General features: G+C 32.0%; 2 protein-coding genes across 2 annotated transcripts; one reads left to right on the top strand and one right to left on the bottom strand.

Annotated features, from left to right (window-relative positions):
* The first annotated feature begins 464 nt into the window (after positions 1-464).
* LOC133183326 (ER membrane protein complex subunit 2-like) lies at positions 465-6,323 on the top strand. Its single transcript, XM_061318290.1, has 10 exons — positions 465-541; positions 1,671-1,784; positions 2,297-2,361; positions 2,624-2,709; positions 2,845-2,902; positions 3,018-3,103; positions 3,470-3,611; positions 4,303-4,413; positions 4,674-4,772; positions 5,278-6,323. Exons 1-10 carry the CDS (start codon positions 517-519, stop codon positions 5,368-5,370), a joined length of 879 nt encoding a protein of 292 aa, XP_061174274.1. The 5' UTR covers positions 465-516; the 3' UTR covers positions 5,371-6,323.
* Positions 6,311-18,723, bottom strand: LOC133183316 (tRNA (guanine(10)-N2)-methyltransferase homolog). The gene is made up of 14 exons (XM_061318278.1): positions 18,630-18,723; positions 18,374-18,445; positions 15,178-15,251; positions 14,934-15,012; positions 14,737-14,829; positions 13,798-13,941; positions 12,447-12,507; positions 12,162-12,257; positions 11,882-11,962; positions 10,842-11,009; positions 10,314-10,386; positions 7,756-7,887; positions 6,935-7,055; positions 6,311-6,692 (listed from the first exon to the last, which is right to left on the bottom strand). Exons 1-14 carry the CDS (start codon positions 18,717-18,719, stop codon positions 6,549-6,551), a joined length of 1,428 nt encoding a protein of 475 aa, XP_061174262.1. The 5' UTR covers positions 18,720-18,723; the 3' UTR covers positions 6,311-6,548.
* Between the last annotated feature and the right edge of the window lie 33 nt (positions 18,724-18,756).

The raw sequence follows: 18,756 nt of genomic DNA, 5'->3' as shown, positions 1-18,756 counted from the left end.
TCAAACTTGTTTCCGAATCCTTTTTGATTTTTTTGTACTACTTGCCTGTATTTTCTGCTTGTCATTTCCAGGGACCTATATACTAATATATTAGTATATAGGTCCCTGTCATTTCAAATAAATTATGGTTTAAACATTCATCGATGTACGTATGTATTTTGTGTATTGTCTGTCTCAGGCTAAATACTGATGATAGTAAAAAAATCGCATAAATTGACATTTAAAAAAAATCTTATTTCAATGTATTTCTATATTAAAGGCCTGGGCATCCACCGGGGGGATAAACTTTAGGTATTTTATGTTATTTTAAAACAGCTTATTCTTATTTGACTTAATTATCGTATAGTATCTCGATATTTCAAATGTTTATAAAAATCTATTTTTATATTTGTAATTTTGGAATAATTAAAACAAAGTAAAGAAGAAAAAAGAGATATGAAAAATGTCCTTCTTGGGGGTTGTTTTCGCCATTTAGCCTCATCAAGCAGCGAGGGACAGGGAACCAGGCAATCCAAGATGGCGCGGCACGTATCTTGGGAAGGTGAAACTCCTAAATTATTTTAGTTTTTGTTGTATACAGAATCTTTTTCAGCTCAAACATTTAACTCAAGTTCTTAGTATATGCTATTGTATGCAAATATCTACAATAAACCCTTTTAACCATATATTTAATAGTGTAAGTGTTGATCTGTAGATGTGTTTTTTTTTTGTTATATTCACTCTGTGATTTTGTACGGCTACTGTCACCACACCAGACCAAGTAACATAATGACATTAGCATAATTAAACTAAAGTGGTATATAAGATAAAGGTTTTTAGACTTTAATTCATTGAAATGTAAGCACATTTACAATCACAGTAATTTGCAGATGCTATGAGTGTGTTTACATATGGCTTAAATATTTTTTCAGTAGAAATCTTAATCAAAACTTTATGTTTTTCAAACTTAGTTACAATTTCTCTAGAGTCTGGGCTCTCCATTGGACAATATCTCCAGATACCCATAAAGCATGATATAGTATGAGGAGTGTACAATTTGCACAGTTGAGATAAATATTATGTTTCTACAGTGCAACTGTTGGGTTGAACGCAGTTGTTTTTATTACTGGATATCATCAAAACTCTTGCATAGCTTACACTTTTAACTTTGATCTGTCTCTTCAAATTGATCAAACTGAACAAGATTTAGTCGAGACTATTATGTACATGTCTTTTGTTAGTTGCACTTCCATAACAGAGTCTAAATAGTGCAATGTTCTCAATGAAAGCCATTTTAGGTAGATACATTTTTTGTGTCTTTTAAAGTCCCAATATTTTTTACACAAAAATTTGCTTGAGGAATGTACAGCTTTCAGTTTGAATTTCCTCTGTTCTTAAATGTTAGTCTACTCTAAAGAGTTTGCTTCACAGGTGGTACTTTGTGCTGCTCACTCACACTTTTATTACACCAGAACATTCTTTATGATGAAGAAGAAAGTAATACTCCTTAGATAGCTATATTTTGTGAATTTTCTTGAATTTAGCACATTCAAAGTACAGAATGAGCTTCAACGTAAGTTTAATTTATCAACACTCATTCAACAGGTTTTTCTAGTGTAGAATATGCATTTTTAGATTGTCATGGTACAATCAAAATTGTAATCTGAATACATGAAAACATAAATTTACAGAGGCAAGAAACCATCTTCGGAGAATGAGAGAGGACCAGATTAGAGATGGACAAACAGTTGTTTCACTTTGGGAAGATGTGCTAATGGCAGAAAGAAACAAACTTGGAGATGAGTGTATGTAACAGCCCACTGTCAACACAATATTTTTGCATCACTTGTACATTTGTATATGACAAGATATTTAGATGTTGTGCTGTATAATTTTATTTTTTTTTTATGAATGATGAAACTTGAAATATCCTCATGTGAAATATCATGCTGCAAATCATTTTTCAATGCCTCAACATGCAAGTCCATTTTGATCAGTATGACATAGAGTAAAACACTCTTATAGTGAACATGTAATGAATTGACGCTTACAGTGAAGTGATTTTCATTCCACATGGCTTTGAAATATACAGTGAACTTAAAGATATAATGAATTACTTTTATAATGAAGCAAAATTGTCCGTCCCTGGCATTTCAATATAAGCGTGTTTTACTCTAATTATAACATCTCCAACCCAAAATATATTAGCTGACAAGGTTGAGACATTTATAGACAAATGTATGTATACATGTATATATATAAGACAGGTGAAATAATGAATTTACAATATTATTAAGGTTTTACTGTATGTTTTCAGTGTGGACAGTGTATGAACAAGTCTGTATTGCTGCACTCGACTGTCAAAGAACTGACATCGCAGAGGTAATGAACCATGAAGAATAAAACACTTTTTAACTTAAGTATGAAGACAGACTTCAAACTGCATTCCAATCCAACATACTCTCAACAAGAAAGAGCATTTTTCAGGTAGAATTTGTCTGAAATGTTACTCATACACTTACAGCAGCACAAGTGAACAGGCAATAAAAGTACATTGTTTCTAAACAGCATGAAGTTTCAATAGTGCTAGTAAAAATGTATTTGCTACAGTAGTTCAGTGTTTCAATATTTTTTTTTATTTCAGACCTGTATAGAACTCCTTAAAGCCAAATTCCCCAAATCGATGAGAGTGAAAAGATTGCTGGGAATGAAATTTGAAGCTGAGGAAAGGTAAAGCATGAACAGAAATTTATATTACCGGTAAATGTATCTTTCTTCTTGGGTACAAATTCTCATCCTAGGATGAAATGTGTTCATAAACAATGTAAAGAGATGGATGATACTTTTTGTTAAAAAAAATTTCAGGTTCATTAAGGCTGGGGAGTTATATGATGATATAATCAAAGATGACCCCACAAATATGGTAAACGCTTTGTCTCTTATTCTGTTATGACTTGTGTCTGCAGTAAACAGAGAATTTTTTTTTTGAGAACCAGTTGTAAAGAATATATTTTTATGATAACATTTATTTTATCCAGTTTGCCAGGAAAAGGAAAGTGGCTATATGTAAAGCACAAAACAAAATGGTAGAGGCAATTGATGAATTAAACAAATACCTCAAACAGTAAGTGATACATGTACATATAAATTGTATTTCCCTTAGTAAGAATCTTTTCAGGAACTTACAGAGGTATTCAATCATTTGAATGATATTCAATGTATAGACAATATTTGATTAGAAAACTATACATGTAATTCTTCAACCAGCCTGATAAATTCAGAAAACATGCATTTGCTAAAAATTGTTGTTGCAGAAGAACATAGATGTAAATAAACTCCTGGCTTTCAAGTTATTAAAGTTGTGAAGATAGATACCCATGTAAATAAACAAATTCAGAATATCAAGGATTAAAAATATAGTGTGAAAAAAAAGAGGACAGTTTTCACATACTCTGTAGGCACTTTGAACCATTTTGAATGATAATTACAGATTTATGACAGACTTTGAGGCGTGGATGGAGCTGTGTGATCTATATTTAGCTGTTCAAGACTACACCAAGGCGGCATTCTGTATGGAGGAATTGATCATGTCTAACCCCCATAATCACCTTTATCACCAAAAATTTGCAGAGGTTGGTATTTCTCAATTTATGATGCAAAGTTTACCATGTTGTTTTCCCGATTTCTTTCCATTTTTCTATAAATACTGTTTAAGTAATCAAATTGAATCTGTAGATTCATTTAAAGCCCCATTGTTGCTTGAGGAGGAAAGGGGGGGGGGGTGGACAACACAGTTAATTTTCAGCCTGAGACTCAGTTGAGCTCTTTCAAGAAAGCTTGTCCATTGTTAACCTTTTGTTTTAACTTTACAGATATTTGACTTCTTTCTTCTCCAGAAGCACGCAATTTCCTCCATTCCAGTAACATCAAAAAGAAAATATGTCAATAACTTTTTTCAGAACAAATGTGTATTTTGTCAAGTTAAAAGGATAGTTTGGATTGAATTTTGTTTGTAACATGACCAGAAGGTCCATTCCAAGGGGATAGTAAGGGTCCCAAAATATACAAATACACTACTGAAATACTTTCCGAGAACATTTAATCAAAAGCATATAGACTTCAACTTTGTTTTTCTTATGAATATTGCACATTTTTTATTACATAGATTTTTTTTTTAGAAATCAAAATCTAAACTGTTGAACCTTATGGATACCACAATTAATTATACTTTTCATGATATGTTTTTTCGCTGACAGTTAAGACAGGTGAGCTTCATGGTCCATGAACCTCTATAATCCTGATAATCTTTCCATTATTTTACAGATAAAATACACAATGGGTGACCCAGACAGTATGGCTGTTGCCAGGACCTACTTTGCACAGGCCATAAAACTTAATCCCAACAGTGTACGATCCCTGTACGGCTGCTTCCTGGTAAGTTACTTATGTATATTTATATTTAGATTATATAAATACTCTTACTGCATACAAATATTTGTGTTAAGATAGATATTGTATTTTCAACAGGAGGTGCCTTTCTGTTCTTGGGAAAATTTTTTAGATTTTTTTCCCCATCAAATATTCCCATCAAGATAAATTTTGCTGGTAAATGCAGTAACTCTTTTCTGTTCTAATAAATTTTTTAGAAACAGTTGTTTCTGAGAAACTACATGTACATCTTGTCTCTTTTGTAGGCATCTTGTAACTTAGCAACCAGTGCAAACAGGAAAGACAAACAGAGTAATATTAAATATGCAGCATGGGCTGCCCAACAACTGAAGGAAAAATACACTGTAAGTATAGGGCTGTAAACCTCATCTGATATTCTGAGACTTCTTCCTACAGGGTGCAGTAAAAAAAATGACTGGATATACAGAATAAAGGATACACATGTATTTATATAGAATTTGAATAATCCTGAAGTGTGTTTAAGTATGTTTACTACAATGTATATGTAAAAATAGTAATGCTTTAAACAGACATTATATTTACTTGTATACATATCAAGTAACCATTTCCTTGATGTTCAAATGAATTATTACATGTAGGGAGAAAAAAAAGAGAGAAAATTGAGTTACATGTATTCCCCTTCCTATTACAAAAAGGATAACTCTTGCAGTGTAAACCTACCGGTCATATTTTGATCCCAGAACCCCCATTTTTTTTTTGCCTAATTTATATAATAATCTGAGGAAATTTGAAAGTAATTTGGCACGTGACAGGACCAAAATTAACATTACTAATGTTGTTATCAAGTTTGTACCTGTAATTAATTGATGCATATTTGTATCTTTTCAGACTGTCCAGCCAGAAGACCTTACAAATCAGACCAGGGTATTAGAGTCTATAGAGCGAGTGTTGGAATCTCTCACAGAGAAAACATCTAACTGAACAAATATTTCCCCAATTCCTCACTTTGTGATCTGGACACACCACTCGACGCACTTTTAGGCACCTCTTAACGTGTTCATCTGGAAACAAATCTTGTCACCACACAGTAAATCACTATGCTGTGAACTACATAGTAAACACTACAAGAACAGCTGACTTATATGTTTACAGGCAGTTCTCTGTTTCAGTAAAATGCAAGGAAAAGCAAACTTTGAGCTATGTAACACATTCTGTTGTGCAATTCTGAAAGAAATGAGAACTTCTGAAAGAAATGAGAACTTGTCGAATGTTAATTATTATGTAATATATGTATGTATGATTATGTATTATATGTATGTACAGGTTTATGTGTCTGTGGGGGATGGGAGTCTGATATCCAAGACCAATTGTTTATACACCCATGTGAAGGAGAGTATTCCATTGATAATTCACCTTGTTATCAATGTGTCGACTTTTTTGGCATGTTTTTACCTTGGTATTTGGTAAGAAATTCTGAATATAATGTGAATATGTGTAATTTATTTTTCTCTGACCATTATACAGAAAATTGATTGCCATTTCTGGTTTATTCCTATAATCAGAGAATCAGAAAATTGTTGTTCTAACATTTTTGGGGGAAAAAAATGCATACATGTATATTGGGATTTTTTTGTTGTTATTTCTTGTCACATCTACAAAATGATCCAAGAATGGAAGTAATGGAGATATTCTGTGTTCTTTTATTGTGTTTACTAAGGACATACATGTATTAAATGATTATGTGATTTCACAAGATTTGTTGGAATCTTTCATTGTCAGTCTTTGGTTTTACTTCTTTTATAAAGTTGTAAGCTATTTGCAAAGAATCCAGTTCTTATGATATTGAGCATTTTGCTTATCAAATAAAGCATATTTGTTCACAGAAACAGTCCATATGAAAAGAAATAAATTAAACAACATATCTTTTTAAGCCACTCAGTTTATTGAAGTTGATATTTTTTCAAAGTACTATAGTTTTCTTTCAAGGAATGTAACAAACAATTAATTCGCTGTAGCCTTAAGAATCTGTGTTCAGTGTGAGCAAGGCCGTATTTTCCTGATGCAACCAACATGTATTGGACACCATTTCACGATACTGCAAGCTTTTGAGGAAGCTACAGTTTCTTTAATTTCATTCATTTAATGATTTTGGTGAGAATTTATGGTGGTTGATTATTGGTTTGTAAATTCTCGTCAGATTTAGAAGATTTCTGTGGATTTTCTCCCACTCTGAAATACATATCTCTGAAAGAAGCATTCAGGTAGTGGTCCACATTGGTTTGACTGGCTAAATACTTGTCATCCTGCAAATAAAATATTTATTCTATAGGTAAAAAAAAGAAAAATTAAGATTTAGTTTCTCAGGTATTAACTCGTGATGCTGAACGCAATTTTATTAACAAATTGAAAGGGAAATAACTCGATTTTCTATTCAAGTTTTAAAAAAAATGAATTATTCCCATTTTCATAAAAAAAAAGAAAATAGCTCTTGTAATGTTGCTTAACTGTATTTTCTATAATGTGTGAAAATGTGTGCTGTACTGACCCTATATGGTTGATACTTTTCCATGGTGATCAGTCGTCTTGATATCCTTTTGTTCAACACCTGTTCACAGTTTGATATCAGCTTCATACAGGGATGATGGGGAATGTTTTCCTCTTCGTAACTGAAGAAATAATATTTGAATATTCTTTAAATAATTACAATTGTATATATTTTTTTATTTTTCCTCATTTCAAAACTTCATCATTTAAAGCAATATATGGCGTATCTGAACCAAAAAATAAAAATACGAAATTGAGTGTATATAAACATTTTGAACTTGAATAACCTCAAGTTTCCATAGACCTTAATCTGTATCTCTTATTTAAATGCGGAGCCGGTAAATAAATTGGTTATTGTTTCAAATTTCTAATATCCTTGAAACGTGATTAATTAAAATTGTGCAAGGTAATTTACAGGAAAGTCATATCTTTATATAAAGTAATAAAACAAATAGATCTTTTTAATTTTAGTTAGTCTGAACTTATCAAAAATACACCATATATGACTTTAATTCCACAGAAACACAGTGTCTTCAGTTTAAAAAAATTGGTTTTATTTACTACCATATGACACAAATGGGGACTGAAATGTGTGCAATATCATTACATGTATTTGCAATTATGTTTGAATGGTAAAATTCTATATATTTAGTGATATAAATTATCTTCTCAATAATAAAATTCTCAGAATACAGATTTACATCAAATCAAGAACTTACCCAACTTTCTTTTACAGCTACAAGTACATGTACTTCCTTTGTGCAATCCTATCATTCAAACATGCAAGCAATGAATAGCTATGTTTCAGCTACTGATACTTACTCAACTCTATTGACAGGGAACCAGTACGTTAGTCGGCCACCAAGCTGCAGGAATTTGTAACCAAAGTTCAAAAGGTCATTAAAGATGTTGGCCAAACCGTAGTCAACTTTCTGTGGAATGTGATCCACCTTTCTGAAAACAAAGAAAATTTCAATTGACAAATATGATAATAAATCAAAGTGTACAAGTATATTAGTACATGTACTTTCTTATAAATTTCTAAACCTGTAAGCATGATTAAAGGTACAGCTGATTTGCTTTATATATGATACAGTACCAACCAGACCCAACCTGACACCAAAGCAGTCCCAGAAAGCAGTCCCCGGGACTGCATTGGGACCGCTGTGGGACTGCTCTGGGACCGCTATGGGACTGCTCTGGGACTGCTCTAGAAAGCAGACCCAGCAGTCCCAGGGACTGTTTTCTGGGACTGCTTTGTTCACTCATGCGTGAAAAAGGTTCTGAGTGACATGATAGCTCCGCCCCTTGTGTATTCTGAATTTGCAGCTCATTGTTGTTGTTTTGTTTACTTTCTGTAGAGAAGTGTTTAAGATAAAAGCAAATATAAAAAAAAAACAAGTACATGTATTAATTTCTTACAAAAATTAAATAAATAGAGATAGTTATACATGTAATTACATGTACTAAATGTCTTCAGAGGGCTGTAAATTTACACAATTGTAGTCTAGAATTAATTTTAAGAAAATAAAAGTAGTTAAAAAGGGAAGTCAGGGGATAATTTTTATCCCTTAAATTAAACTTCAATACAGGTGTTTGAAAAAAAAATTATCTAGGCCTATTTAATAAATTAATGCTGTCAAATTACATATGTACTCAAAGTTTGCATTAGCACTATTTAAAAAAAACAAACAAAAAACAAACTTGCCATTTCAGTAAGATACATGTATTCAGAGGAACGTACTGTACTGGATTTTTTTCTTAATTGAAAAAGCTAATACCATGCTTAAAAAAGAGCACTCCATGCTATTTTTTACCACCCTAAATAAAACCTAATAATTTATTTAATGACCATGAAATAAAATTATTCTACCATTCTTCTGTCACATAAACAATGTGAACAATTATTCGGGGATTTATTTATGAATTAGTTTTTAATTTATAAAAGTCATTAAAAGAGTACATTTATTTAAAAAATAAACATTTGAAAATATCGGGAATTGTGACTTGTTTCTTTTGTTTGTGTTTACCTGGCCGGTTAATACAATGGGATTGTATAAAATGGTGTCAACACCTGAGGTTTCAATCGCCTTTGGGCATAATTAGCAAAAAGTCAATGCATGTTATTTGGGTATCAGTGTTACACATCACTGAACACGCTGGTCAACATTGACACTAATTTCAATCTATGTCCTTCAAAAAATCTTAGTTTCAATAATTGTGTATAAATTTATTTCGGGATTAATTAATTTTGAACATAATCTGAGGGTTCCATTTGCGTGATTTACATATGTACACTCGAACATTTATATAATAAAACACTTAAAACCGATTATCTAAAGATAATTAAATTGGGAAGTCATTGAAAATAATCATGACTGAAATATAATACTCGGCAATGTTTAACAAAGAATTTTTCAAAAGCTCCAATACTTAAGAAAAATGCATTCAGGGTATAGTATGGGAATCGGCCTTGCTCTATAATTATTGATATCTATATATTTACATTTCCAATGTCTTTGTCCGAGATAAAATTACAAATTGTAAAAATACTTTATTTCTACATAAATCTACTGGTTCATCGATAGGCGCGGTTAAAAAAAATCACGTGCGGGGCGTGACAAATAGAGACAGAAGCGGGACTATTAGCATGGGAATTTGCAGAATCAGGAGCATGTAAATATAAGGAATAACTGTCAGATTTTTTGGATTCATGACGATGATCAATCGATTGGCTTGCGTGATAATTTTATGCATAAACGCCTTCGGCGTTTATGCAAATTATCACGCAAGCCACTCGATTGATCACATCATGAATCCAAAAAATTAGACAGTTATTCCTTAATTAAAGCTAATTCTGGTATAAAATAAACAATTCAAGTTTAATTTTCTATATAAAAAAAAAACAAATATGAAAACCAATATCAATCACAAAAAATAAAGAAATTGGTTTATATCGGTTAAAAATTAATATACCAAATAATTGTATTTAAATATTCATGTTATTAATAGGTGTGAACGTCTTCTTCATTCAATAATTATAATTTGTTTCTATACGCGTACTGTGATTTTCTTAACAGTTCAGTAATGACTGTCACGTAAGAATTGTAAATATTTGTTGATACTACTCAGAAAGAATTGCTCATCAATTTCAACTGCCTTTTATATAGTTACATTGTTTATTGGTAATCTCATTCTGAGTAAGCTCCGCCCATTAAATTAATTAACCCCGCCCACTGGGACTGCTTTCTGGGACCGCTGGGACCGCTCTGGGACTGCTATAGCAGTCCCAGAAAGCAGTCCCCGGGACTGCTCTGGGACTGCTTTGTGTCAGGTTGGGTCTGGTTGGTACTGTATATGTAAATGTACATAATTCTTACTGGTCTGATGTCACTGAGACTTGAGTGTCTTCTCTCCCTACTTTCTTTGCCCCTTCCCTAATCCCATACGGAGCTGGAAGATATTTCAAACACACTCATTTATTGCCTTTTTTTCTATTTTAACTTAAATGGATGTCTAACACTGTTAATTATACATCTGTTAAAAGCAAATTTGATGGGAATTATGGAATGATCAACTAAAAACTCCACTAGAGATTAAATTCCTGATTTACGGTTTATGAAGTTGACTTAATCACCAAGATGGTCTGACAGTTTTAGTCAGAGGAACACAAAATATACATGTAACATGAAAATGACATTTATCGGTAATTCTGTATTTTGTGAAAAACTTCCATTATAAATATGATGATGATTTTTACTCCTTTAACAAGTTAATATGTTTTTTTTACAATGATTAATTATCTAAAAAGACACACACAAGTCATGTAGAAATCAGCTGTTTATCTTGATATGCTATATTTTACATTCTATTAATGAAATAATTTGAGAAGATATTTGTATGCCTACGATCAGTGATGATGGCATCAAATATCTCCGAATGCCTCCACATGGCATGTTTTGAAGCATCAGCAACTAATATATCACAGTAATAAGATTCCAATCCATACTCTGCCAGGTTGTTCCTGATACTCTCATTGGGGGATCTCTCCTTCTGGTTAGACCTGCTCGGCTTAGCTGTTACATACAAATAATGTACAAATTAAGCTTCAAACTCAAGCACATGTACTGTAGATCACTAATTTTTCGCAACACCTTTTTTCGCGAGATAATCATTGACTCTTTATTAGCGAGACAAAATTTTCATGAATTATGGTTGTAGCTCTTTATAATCTGAAGGAATGCTAAAATAAGTGAGAATAAAATTTTTGCAAGCACACTGTATTGCCTAATTATGCAAAAATAAAGTTATCACGAATAAAAAGTGATTTACAGTATTCAAATTTATATATTTAAATTTCCAAATATTTTTCCTTAAGATTATTTGCCAAATAGAATACAGTTCATTTTCTCATGAACTACCATGGATGAGCATGAATATCTTCATTGTTACATCATAATACCATACTGGACGTCAAAACTATAGTGCAAACTGTTTTGCTTAAAAAATATCAGTTGAATGGCGTAATTTGTGGTGACTCATCAGAAAAATAATGTAAATATAAGAAATGAATTTAATTTTTGAAGATTGATGAGGTACATGAACTACAACGCTTCACACTGGCATATTTATCATGAAGCGCTGACGCACTTCATCAAATATGCCGTAGTGAAGCATCGTAGTTCATGTCCTCATCAATCTTCAAAAATTAAATTCATTTCTTAAATATGTATTTTAAACTTCAATTAGGAAAATGATATATACATGTGTAACATGCATGACATAGTTGGTCCTCTCTTAATACATGAATGAGCAGCATGATTGAAGGAAATATTTTGATTGTACCAAGAGTTAAATTTTCGAAAGATTTTCTTACTGCAAAAGCTTTAAGTCCAGTATAATTAAAAAAATTATTTTCATTGCAAATACATACAGGAATACTACCTACCTTTAGCATGTAGAAGTAAGTAATTGATATCTGTTCCCATGACATAAGCTTTATGGTATGCACATGGTACTAGTATGCTACCTGTAAAATGTGTATGCACATTTATCTATATATTTTTTAAATGACTGAAACCTCCTGTAAACGCAGTTAAAATTTCACTGTCTTGAAATCACATTTTGATGAACGTGTACATAAAGTTTGTAAAATTTGATTCTTAAATTTGCCCAAATTGAGATTAACCTTGAATTGTATTACTTAATTGAGAGAACTGTTTCCAAACCTGTTCCAACAAATGGATCTATCACAAGCATATTTTTCTGGACTTTTGACAAGTTGGCCATGAGGAGTGACAGGCTTGCTTCCATGCTAGTATTTCCTGCAAATTCATTAGTTCAATATACTCCACAATAACCACCTTACAAAGTAAAAAATAAATAAACTGTATATCTGTTAATTTAAACATTAAACATGTATCATTAATTTAATCAAAATGTTTGCTACACATGTAATAATTATTCTAAAGTCCATAAAATCTGAACACAACTATGAAATATGGAATTTTTACCAATAAAAGATCTTTTGGTTACAAGCTGGTTCTGAATTTCATTTCTGTTTCCATCTGCAACCTTGAAATTCAAAAATGAGATTTTATGAAGAGTGATGACATTATAGTTATGTTCCTGTGAAAACATTCTACTTCAAATTGAGTAAATTTTTTTCTTATGAGTTCATAAATATGAAATACATAGAAGATATTCAATGTTTTGTAGATGAATATGGAATTTAATTCACAAGTGGAACTGGATTTTTTGATATTTTCACAAGTGCTTTTTCATTGTACAGAAGAATGACTCTTGCTTTATACATGTACATGTATAATTCTTCCAGGTTGGTTCAACTGAATGAACAAGCTTGTAGAGGCAGTATTGACCTGCCATAATCATACAGCTGTACTTCACATGTACCATTATACTAAGAAAACGAAAGTATACTTTAGAAACTGAAGGCATATACTTCATGTGAAATGAGTACCAGTATTATAGAAATATGTGTATTTTACTGTGTGTGAATACTCATATCTTTGCAAACATAATGCTCTAATTGAAAATTTGAAAACCTCTGACACCAATCTCTCACCAAGCTTTACTTAAGTCCTCTAGTGCGAGATTGCTCCAACACTTCTGAAGTCTTCACAATATAAAAATGCTGGTCTTAATTTGCTTAATTTTCTACCAAATGTACATGAATTTCATTATTTAAATTCATGATATAAACTTTGAACAGTAGAAAATTAATATCTTTAACCTTCTGATTGTTAATTTTCATGTATACTCAAGTATCACATCAACAAATCAATGGTTAAATCAAATCATTAGATGGTGTTTTGGTCAAGTTGTAAAAGAATGTAAATAGTTATTCATATATATATATGTATTTGTAGTTTGCTTACGTACAAATACTTACAAGGTGTTTTGTATAATTAGGGATATGCGATTTTATCAGTATACCGGTATATTGTGATTTTTTTATTGTGCAATAAGTATCGTGATACAGAGATTAAATATTAGTATTCAGTATGTAATTATAAATTCCGAAAATAAGTAATTTTTTTTGTTCAAACTCTTAAACTACTATTACAGGAACTGTAAAAATGTTGTAAAATAGTAAAGCAACGGCATCCTAGCATCCAATCATGCTTTATTAATAAATGTATATAGGCCAAAATAAAAATGAAAAAAAGTGAAGTTATATTTTCACACTTTATTTGTTAGAAAAATCATGGAAATTCATTTAAAATCAAAGTAAAAATAATGTGAAAAAATATCATGATTTTATCGTGATACATTTGAAAAAAAATCATGATATATTACGATACAAAAGTTTTGGCGATACCCATCCCTAATAATAATACTTACCCACCTACCAAAGTACACATGTTGAGGGTCTCCTGTGGCATTTTTTGATTGTCTCCCAAAGTCTTCTAAATAATAATAGATTTGTTCTGGGTTCTTAAGATCTATTCTCCCTTTAAATGGTAGAACATCATCTGTTAGTAATTTCTGAAAAAGAAAATAAAATCAAATTGGTTCATATACATATCAGTGTTATAAACTGAAAAAAAAAATATTCATTTTCATTTAAATCGATTGTTGACTTGTCATTCGTACATGTAACTATCATTCATTACATGAATAAATTTAGAGCAAGTTCAAATGACTTGTTTAGAATGTGGAAAACTTATTCAAGCTCAGCACTGTACAATGTATTCTGGAATGTCACAAGAAACTCATACCCCCGGTATGTTAACGTCACATAAAATACAATTAATAAGGGCAGATCTAGGATTTGGTGTGATTGATTGTGAGCCCAGGGTTTGTGCTCCTCAAGGCTTACATTTAAAGTCTTAAATGTCCAAGACAAACGCAATTCATTCATTTCTTTCTATATGATATATTACATTAGAAAAAATACTGTCAAGCATAGATTTCAAGTATTGGATGGATTATAAGAAAATAAAGATTATTAAGGTGTGACACATTCAATTTGTATAAAATATTTAGTTACTCAAAGAATGAAAAATGAAAATGAAAAAAAAAAAAAAATTAAAAAACTTACTTTGATATTCAAAATCAATATTTGCTTTGGAACTGGGAATTTAAGTCAAAATAAGCAGAATAGTTGAGATTACTGTTTTTGACAAATGCAAAGTCTTCAACTTTTAATCAATCATTTATGAACAAATAAATCCATGCCTATGATATCTACCCAAATATTGCATGCATATAACATATCTATGTTTAGGTACAAGTATGAATAGTCAACAATTATTGTAAATAAATATGCTCATAGCTGACCTCGATGATCTGTATTTTGTATTTTTGTGGAAGTGACCTATTGAAGCCATCAACAACAACTTTCAAAGAAGAATTTTCAGAAAAATATGGCACCTGGAAAAAAAAAATCAATCAAAAAATGAATCAAATGAATGATATTGGATTTAAAAATAATAATAAAAAATTCTTTAAAAAAAAACATTATTAATAATAATTACCATTAAATTTGAGGATTTTTTCAAATCTTGAAACAAATCTTCAAGAGTGTTTCCATGGCCCCACAACTCTATAACTGATCTGAAACAAACATTACTTTTCTAAAAATATCTTCTAAGGCTACATGAATCAGAAGTGGTAACTGTCAAAATAATGAACTTTGAAATAATGTACACAAAAAAATATTCTTTAGCATATTCTATTTTTCATTTTTAGTGTTTCAATAATATAAATAAATGACCTTACTTGATAAGTACACTTCTACTTGCTAATTGTTTTGCCTGGACTTCTGATGTCAAAGTGAGGTTGAGAAATGGACACTGAAAATAAACAAACCATGAAAGGGAATCAAGTTTGAGGTAATCATCAGAAAAAACAGCTGTTCCTAATTCTTTGACTACGTGAGAAAGGAATGCAGATTTAATTTCTGTTGTCAATAAAGGTTTCCAAAGTGAATAATGGGAGTTTTAAGTGAAGTTTTCTTGAGAGAGAAAAATGAAAAAATATAATATTCTATAGATCTGGCCCCAAGTCCATAAACATAGAACAGACTTAATCAAAATTTCAAATTTGGAATAATCAAGAAAATAATATCAAATTTTGATTATGTGATTACATTTAAATATTTTACAAACAGGGGTTGAAATTTTCCTGGAAATCCCACTAGCCCATTGGCTACTGATCAGTAAAAAATTACTAGCCCAAACCTCAAACTAATTAGCCCAACAATTTTTTATGCAAAATGAAAACAACCAGTTAAAGTTTCAACACTCTGGTGACAGAAACAAATTAAACTAGTTCTCAGTCAAAAGAAACCTGAGTCTACATAGAAAATCCAAAGTAAACTGATGAGAATTTTTTTTCTGTTCTGCTAGTCTGACGGACTATTGTTACATTAAAATTTGCTAGCCCGAGTCTTAAAATGACTAGCCCCGGGCGTCGGGCTACCGTATATTTCAACCCCTGTACAAATGTGCGACTTTTCAAAGAAGCTTGTTGAATTTAAGTCAATATATTCAAAATCTAAATACTGACTTAAGTTTGTTCTCAGTTTATGGTCTTGGGGCCTGGACATGTATAATTTAAAGTCCTCTTTGAACAAGACAAAAAAAATACACAACAGGGAATCAATCAAGTTCTCAGGACTGGTGTTATTTGAGTATGGCAGTCAAGAGGGTTCGATAGCCGGCAGCCAGATAGTTCAGTTGGTAGAGCACCTGACTAGTGATTCAGGGGGCCCAGGTTCGAATCTGATCTGATTCGTTGCATTTTCTCCTTTCCTGTTACATTTGGTGCCTTGACCATGTTCTCGAAGTGACAGGTGAAAAATCTGCCAGTATAGAGCCTGGGTTGGTGTCTTAGGGATGAAGATCTTTACAGAGGAAGGAATATGGTGGTCAGGCAGGTTCGATCACTGGTTGCCAGATAGCTCAGTTGGAAGAGCACTTGACTGGAGATTCAGGGGGCCCAGGTTCTAATTCTTGTCTGGTCTGTCACATTTCCTCCCTGTCTGGTAACATGAGAAACCAAGTGTCATATATAGGTGATTCTGAACTTCTGTATCTCAAACACCAATATCTTGAATACCAAGTATATGCCGAAGTGAGTTGGAAGTCCCCACTTCTCTTTTTCTTTTGTATTTTAACCTCAATATCTTGAATCCTCAGATAAAAGTTTTTTTTGTCCAATCTAGTTCAAGATAATGAGGTTTGACTGTATTGTAACAGAGACATGTATGTGCCTCCACTTGGGATTGAACCAGGGCCCTCTGGCATGTCAGTCCAGTGCTCTACCTATTGAGCTTAAGGGTTAACACACTAGCCCAAGCTAGTAGATTGCATGTATCTTACACTACCACATTATTAATAGCGAGTGCAGCGAGCAGTGCGAAGCGCTGCTCGCAAAGCGAGCTCAATAGACTAACGTGTAAGAACAGAGGAAATTCGGAATGAAATCTGTACATACGTCAGGCAAATTTTCTGGTGCAACATTCCCAGAATTCTTTGGCTACCAGGGTTCCATGCGAAATTCTTACAAAACATACAAAAGACCAAGGATAATTATTCATTACCGAGAGATACGTTTACTTTTCTTTCTTTGCAGAGGGCTTAAAAGAAACAAAAAAATATTTACATCTACTCAGGGTTGACCGGGAAATACCAGTGGTGGGAATTACCAGTGGTAAATACTGGTATTTCCCGTCCCGGGAAATACTACAAATTTTCTCTAAACTGGGAAATATTGGGAAATACTGGGAAATACTAAGTTATTAGAGTTTTTTTATTTCTCTAATTCATTCAATCTTATACAAAATTTAAAAATAAAATAAACATAAAAACAGAAGATGAATAATATGGAATATGTCTCAAATTGCTATATAACATATTCAGAATGTATCACCTACTCCAGGTCCCATACCCAAAAGCATTCTGAAACATTTTCCTGGCTGTACAAAACTGAAGTTTTTCAATTCAAGTTTCTTTTCAGTTTTGTAAAATTATTAAGTTTATTAATTATAAATCCAAGAACAACAACAAAAAAAAACTTGTTTTCATCCTTCTATAAACACTGTAGTTATTACAAACAATCATGTTGTTTTAACAAATTGTTCTGGACAGTTTTGTGCTCCTGTTTTGAGAGATAATTACCTTGAGTAAAACTAAAGGCTTCTTCTCAGATTTGATATTCATACCATACTCTACATTTAAGAATTTTCTTAGATCCTTCTTTAGTTACATAAAAACCCAGTTGGGATCTTTGTGTTCATTTCATGGACCTTTATAGACTACATCTGATTCAAGCACTCATGATTGGTATATGAATATACTGTGTTCAATTACATGTATATAAAATGAATTACTTGGAAACCAGAATTTTTGAAATCGGGAACAGTGATACCAGGTAGATATCTTAGCCAATAAGGTGTACTACATGTCAATATGAATGAAATATACACCTATTTCTTATTTCCCAGTATTTCCCGGGAAATACCAGTAATTTCTGGTAATTACCAGTATTTCCCACCGTCCTGGGAAATACGAGTATTTCCCAGTTTTTTGCCAACCCTGCATCTACTCTATAGTATTTTATTTATTATTGCACAAGATCTTTAGTCTCGTTCAACCAGACGCTCGGCTGTCTCCGTTAATTCCGACGTCATGTGACGTCACAGTCTAGACTGTGTCTCGTGCGGTTTGACGTTTGATTTTGAAGAGGCGGATCAACGTTACAAGTGTAAGCTGCTATAGCTTTTTGATGGTACAACTGCGCTTGCCCCAACGGTCACACCGTAAAACATATTAATTTTTAAGAGGTGGAAGATTTATTCTACAATGACTTGACCATGCTGACGTAATGGCATCATAGGTTGCATGATGTCATAAGATCTTTTCATTTACTAACTACATGTATGTACTAGTTGAGTGATGGTACAATTAATTACCTCCTTATCATGTCCTTTCAAACTCTCTGTTGGCAAGTCAATTCCAAACATCTCAGCCAGGGCCACTAGCTCCTGCATTAATGTTGAAGAGACAAGTAAGACGTAAACATATTAGACTAAACAGAGACATAAGCCTAAATGTCTCTAGACTAAAGCATTTTTATTTCTTTTTTAATTTAACTTTAAATAAGAATATCTAAAAAGAATTTCTCTTTGGATATAAATCCGTGTATTTAAGCATATCAATTTTACATACAGAAATCCTGAAATCAACATGATGATTTGCAAAATAGAGCAAATATGTTCTACACAGTGTACTCGCGTTGTGTTTCATGGGGGCCGCCATGATTTTTCTGGTTCTTGTTAATCTCTAAACTAAAATC

This window comes from Saccostrea echinata, unplaced genomic scaffold (genome assembly GCF_033153115.1).
Source record: "Saccostrea echinata isolate AGI-Se365-2 ecotype Australia unplaced genomic scaffold, CSIRO_AGI_Sech_v1 ptg000001l, whole genome shotgun sequence".
NCBI classification, from domain to species: domain Eukaryota; kingdom Metazoa; phylum Mollusca; class Bivalvia; order Ostreida; family Ostreidae; genus Saccostrea; species Saccostrea echinata.
This window is presented reverse-complemented; position numbering and strand designations above follow the sequence as displayed.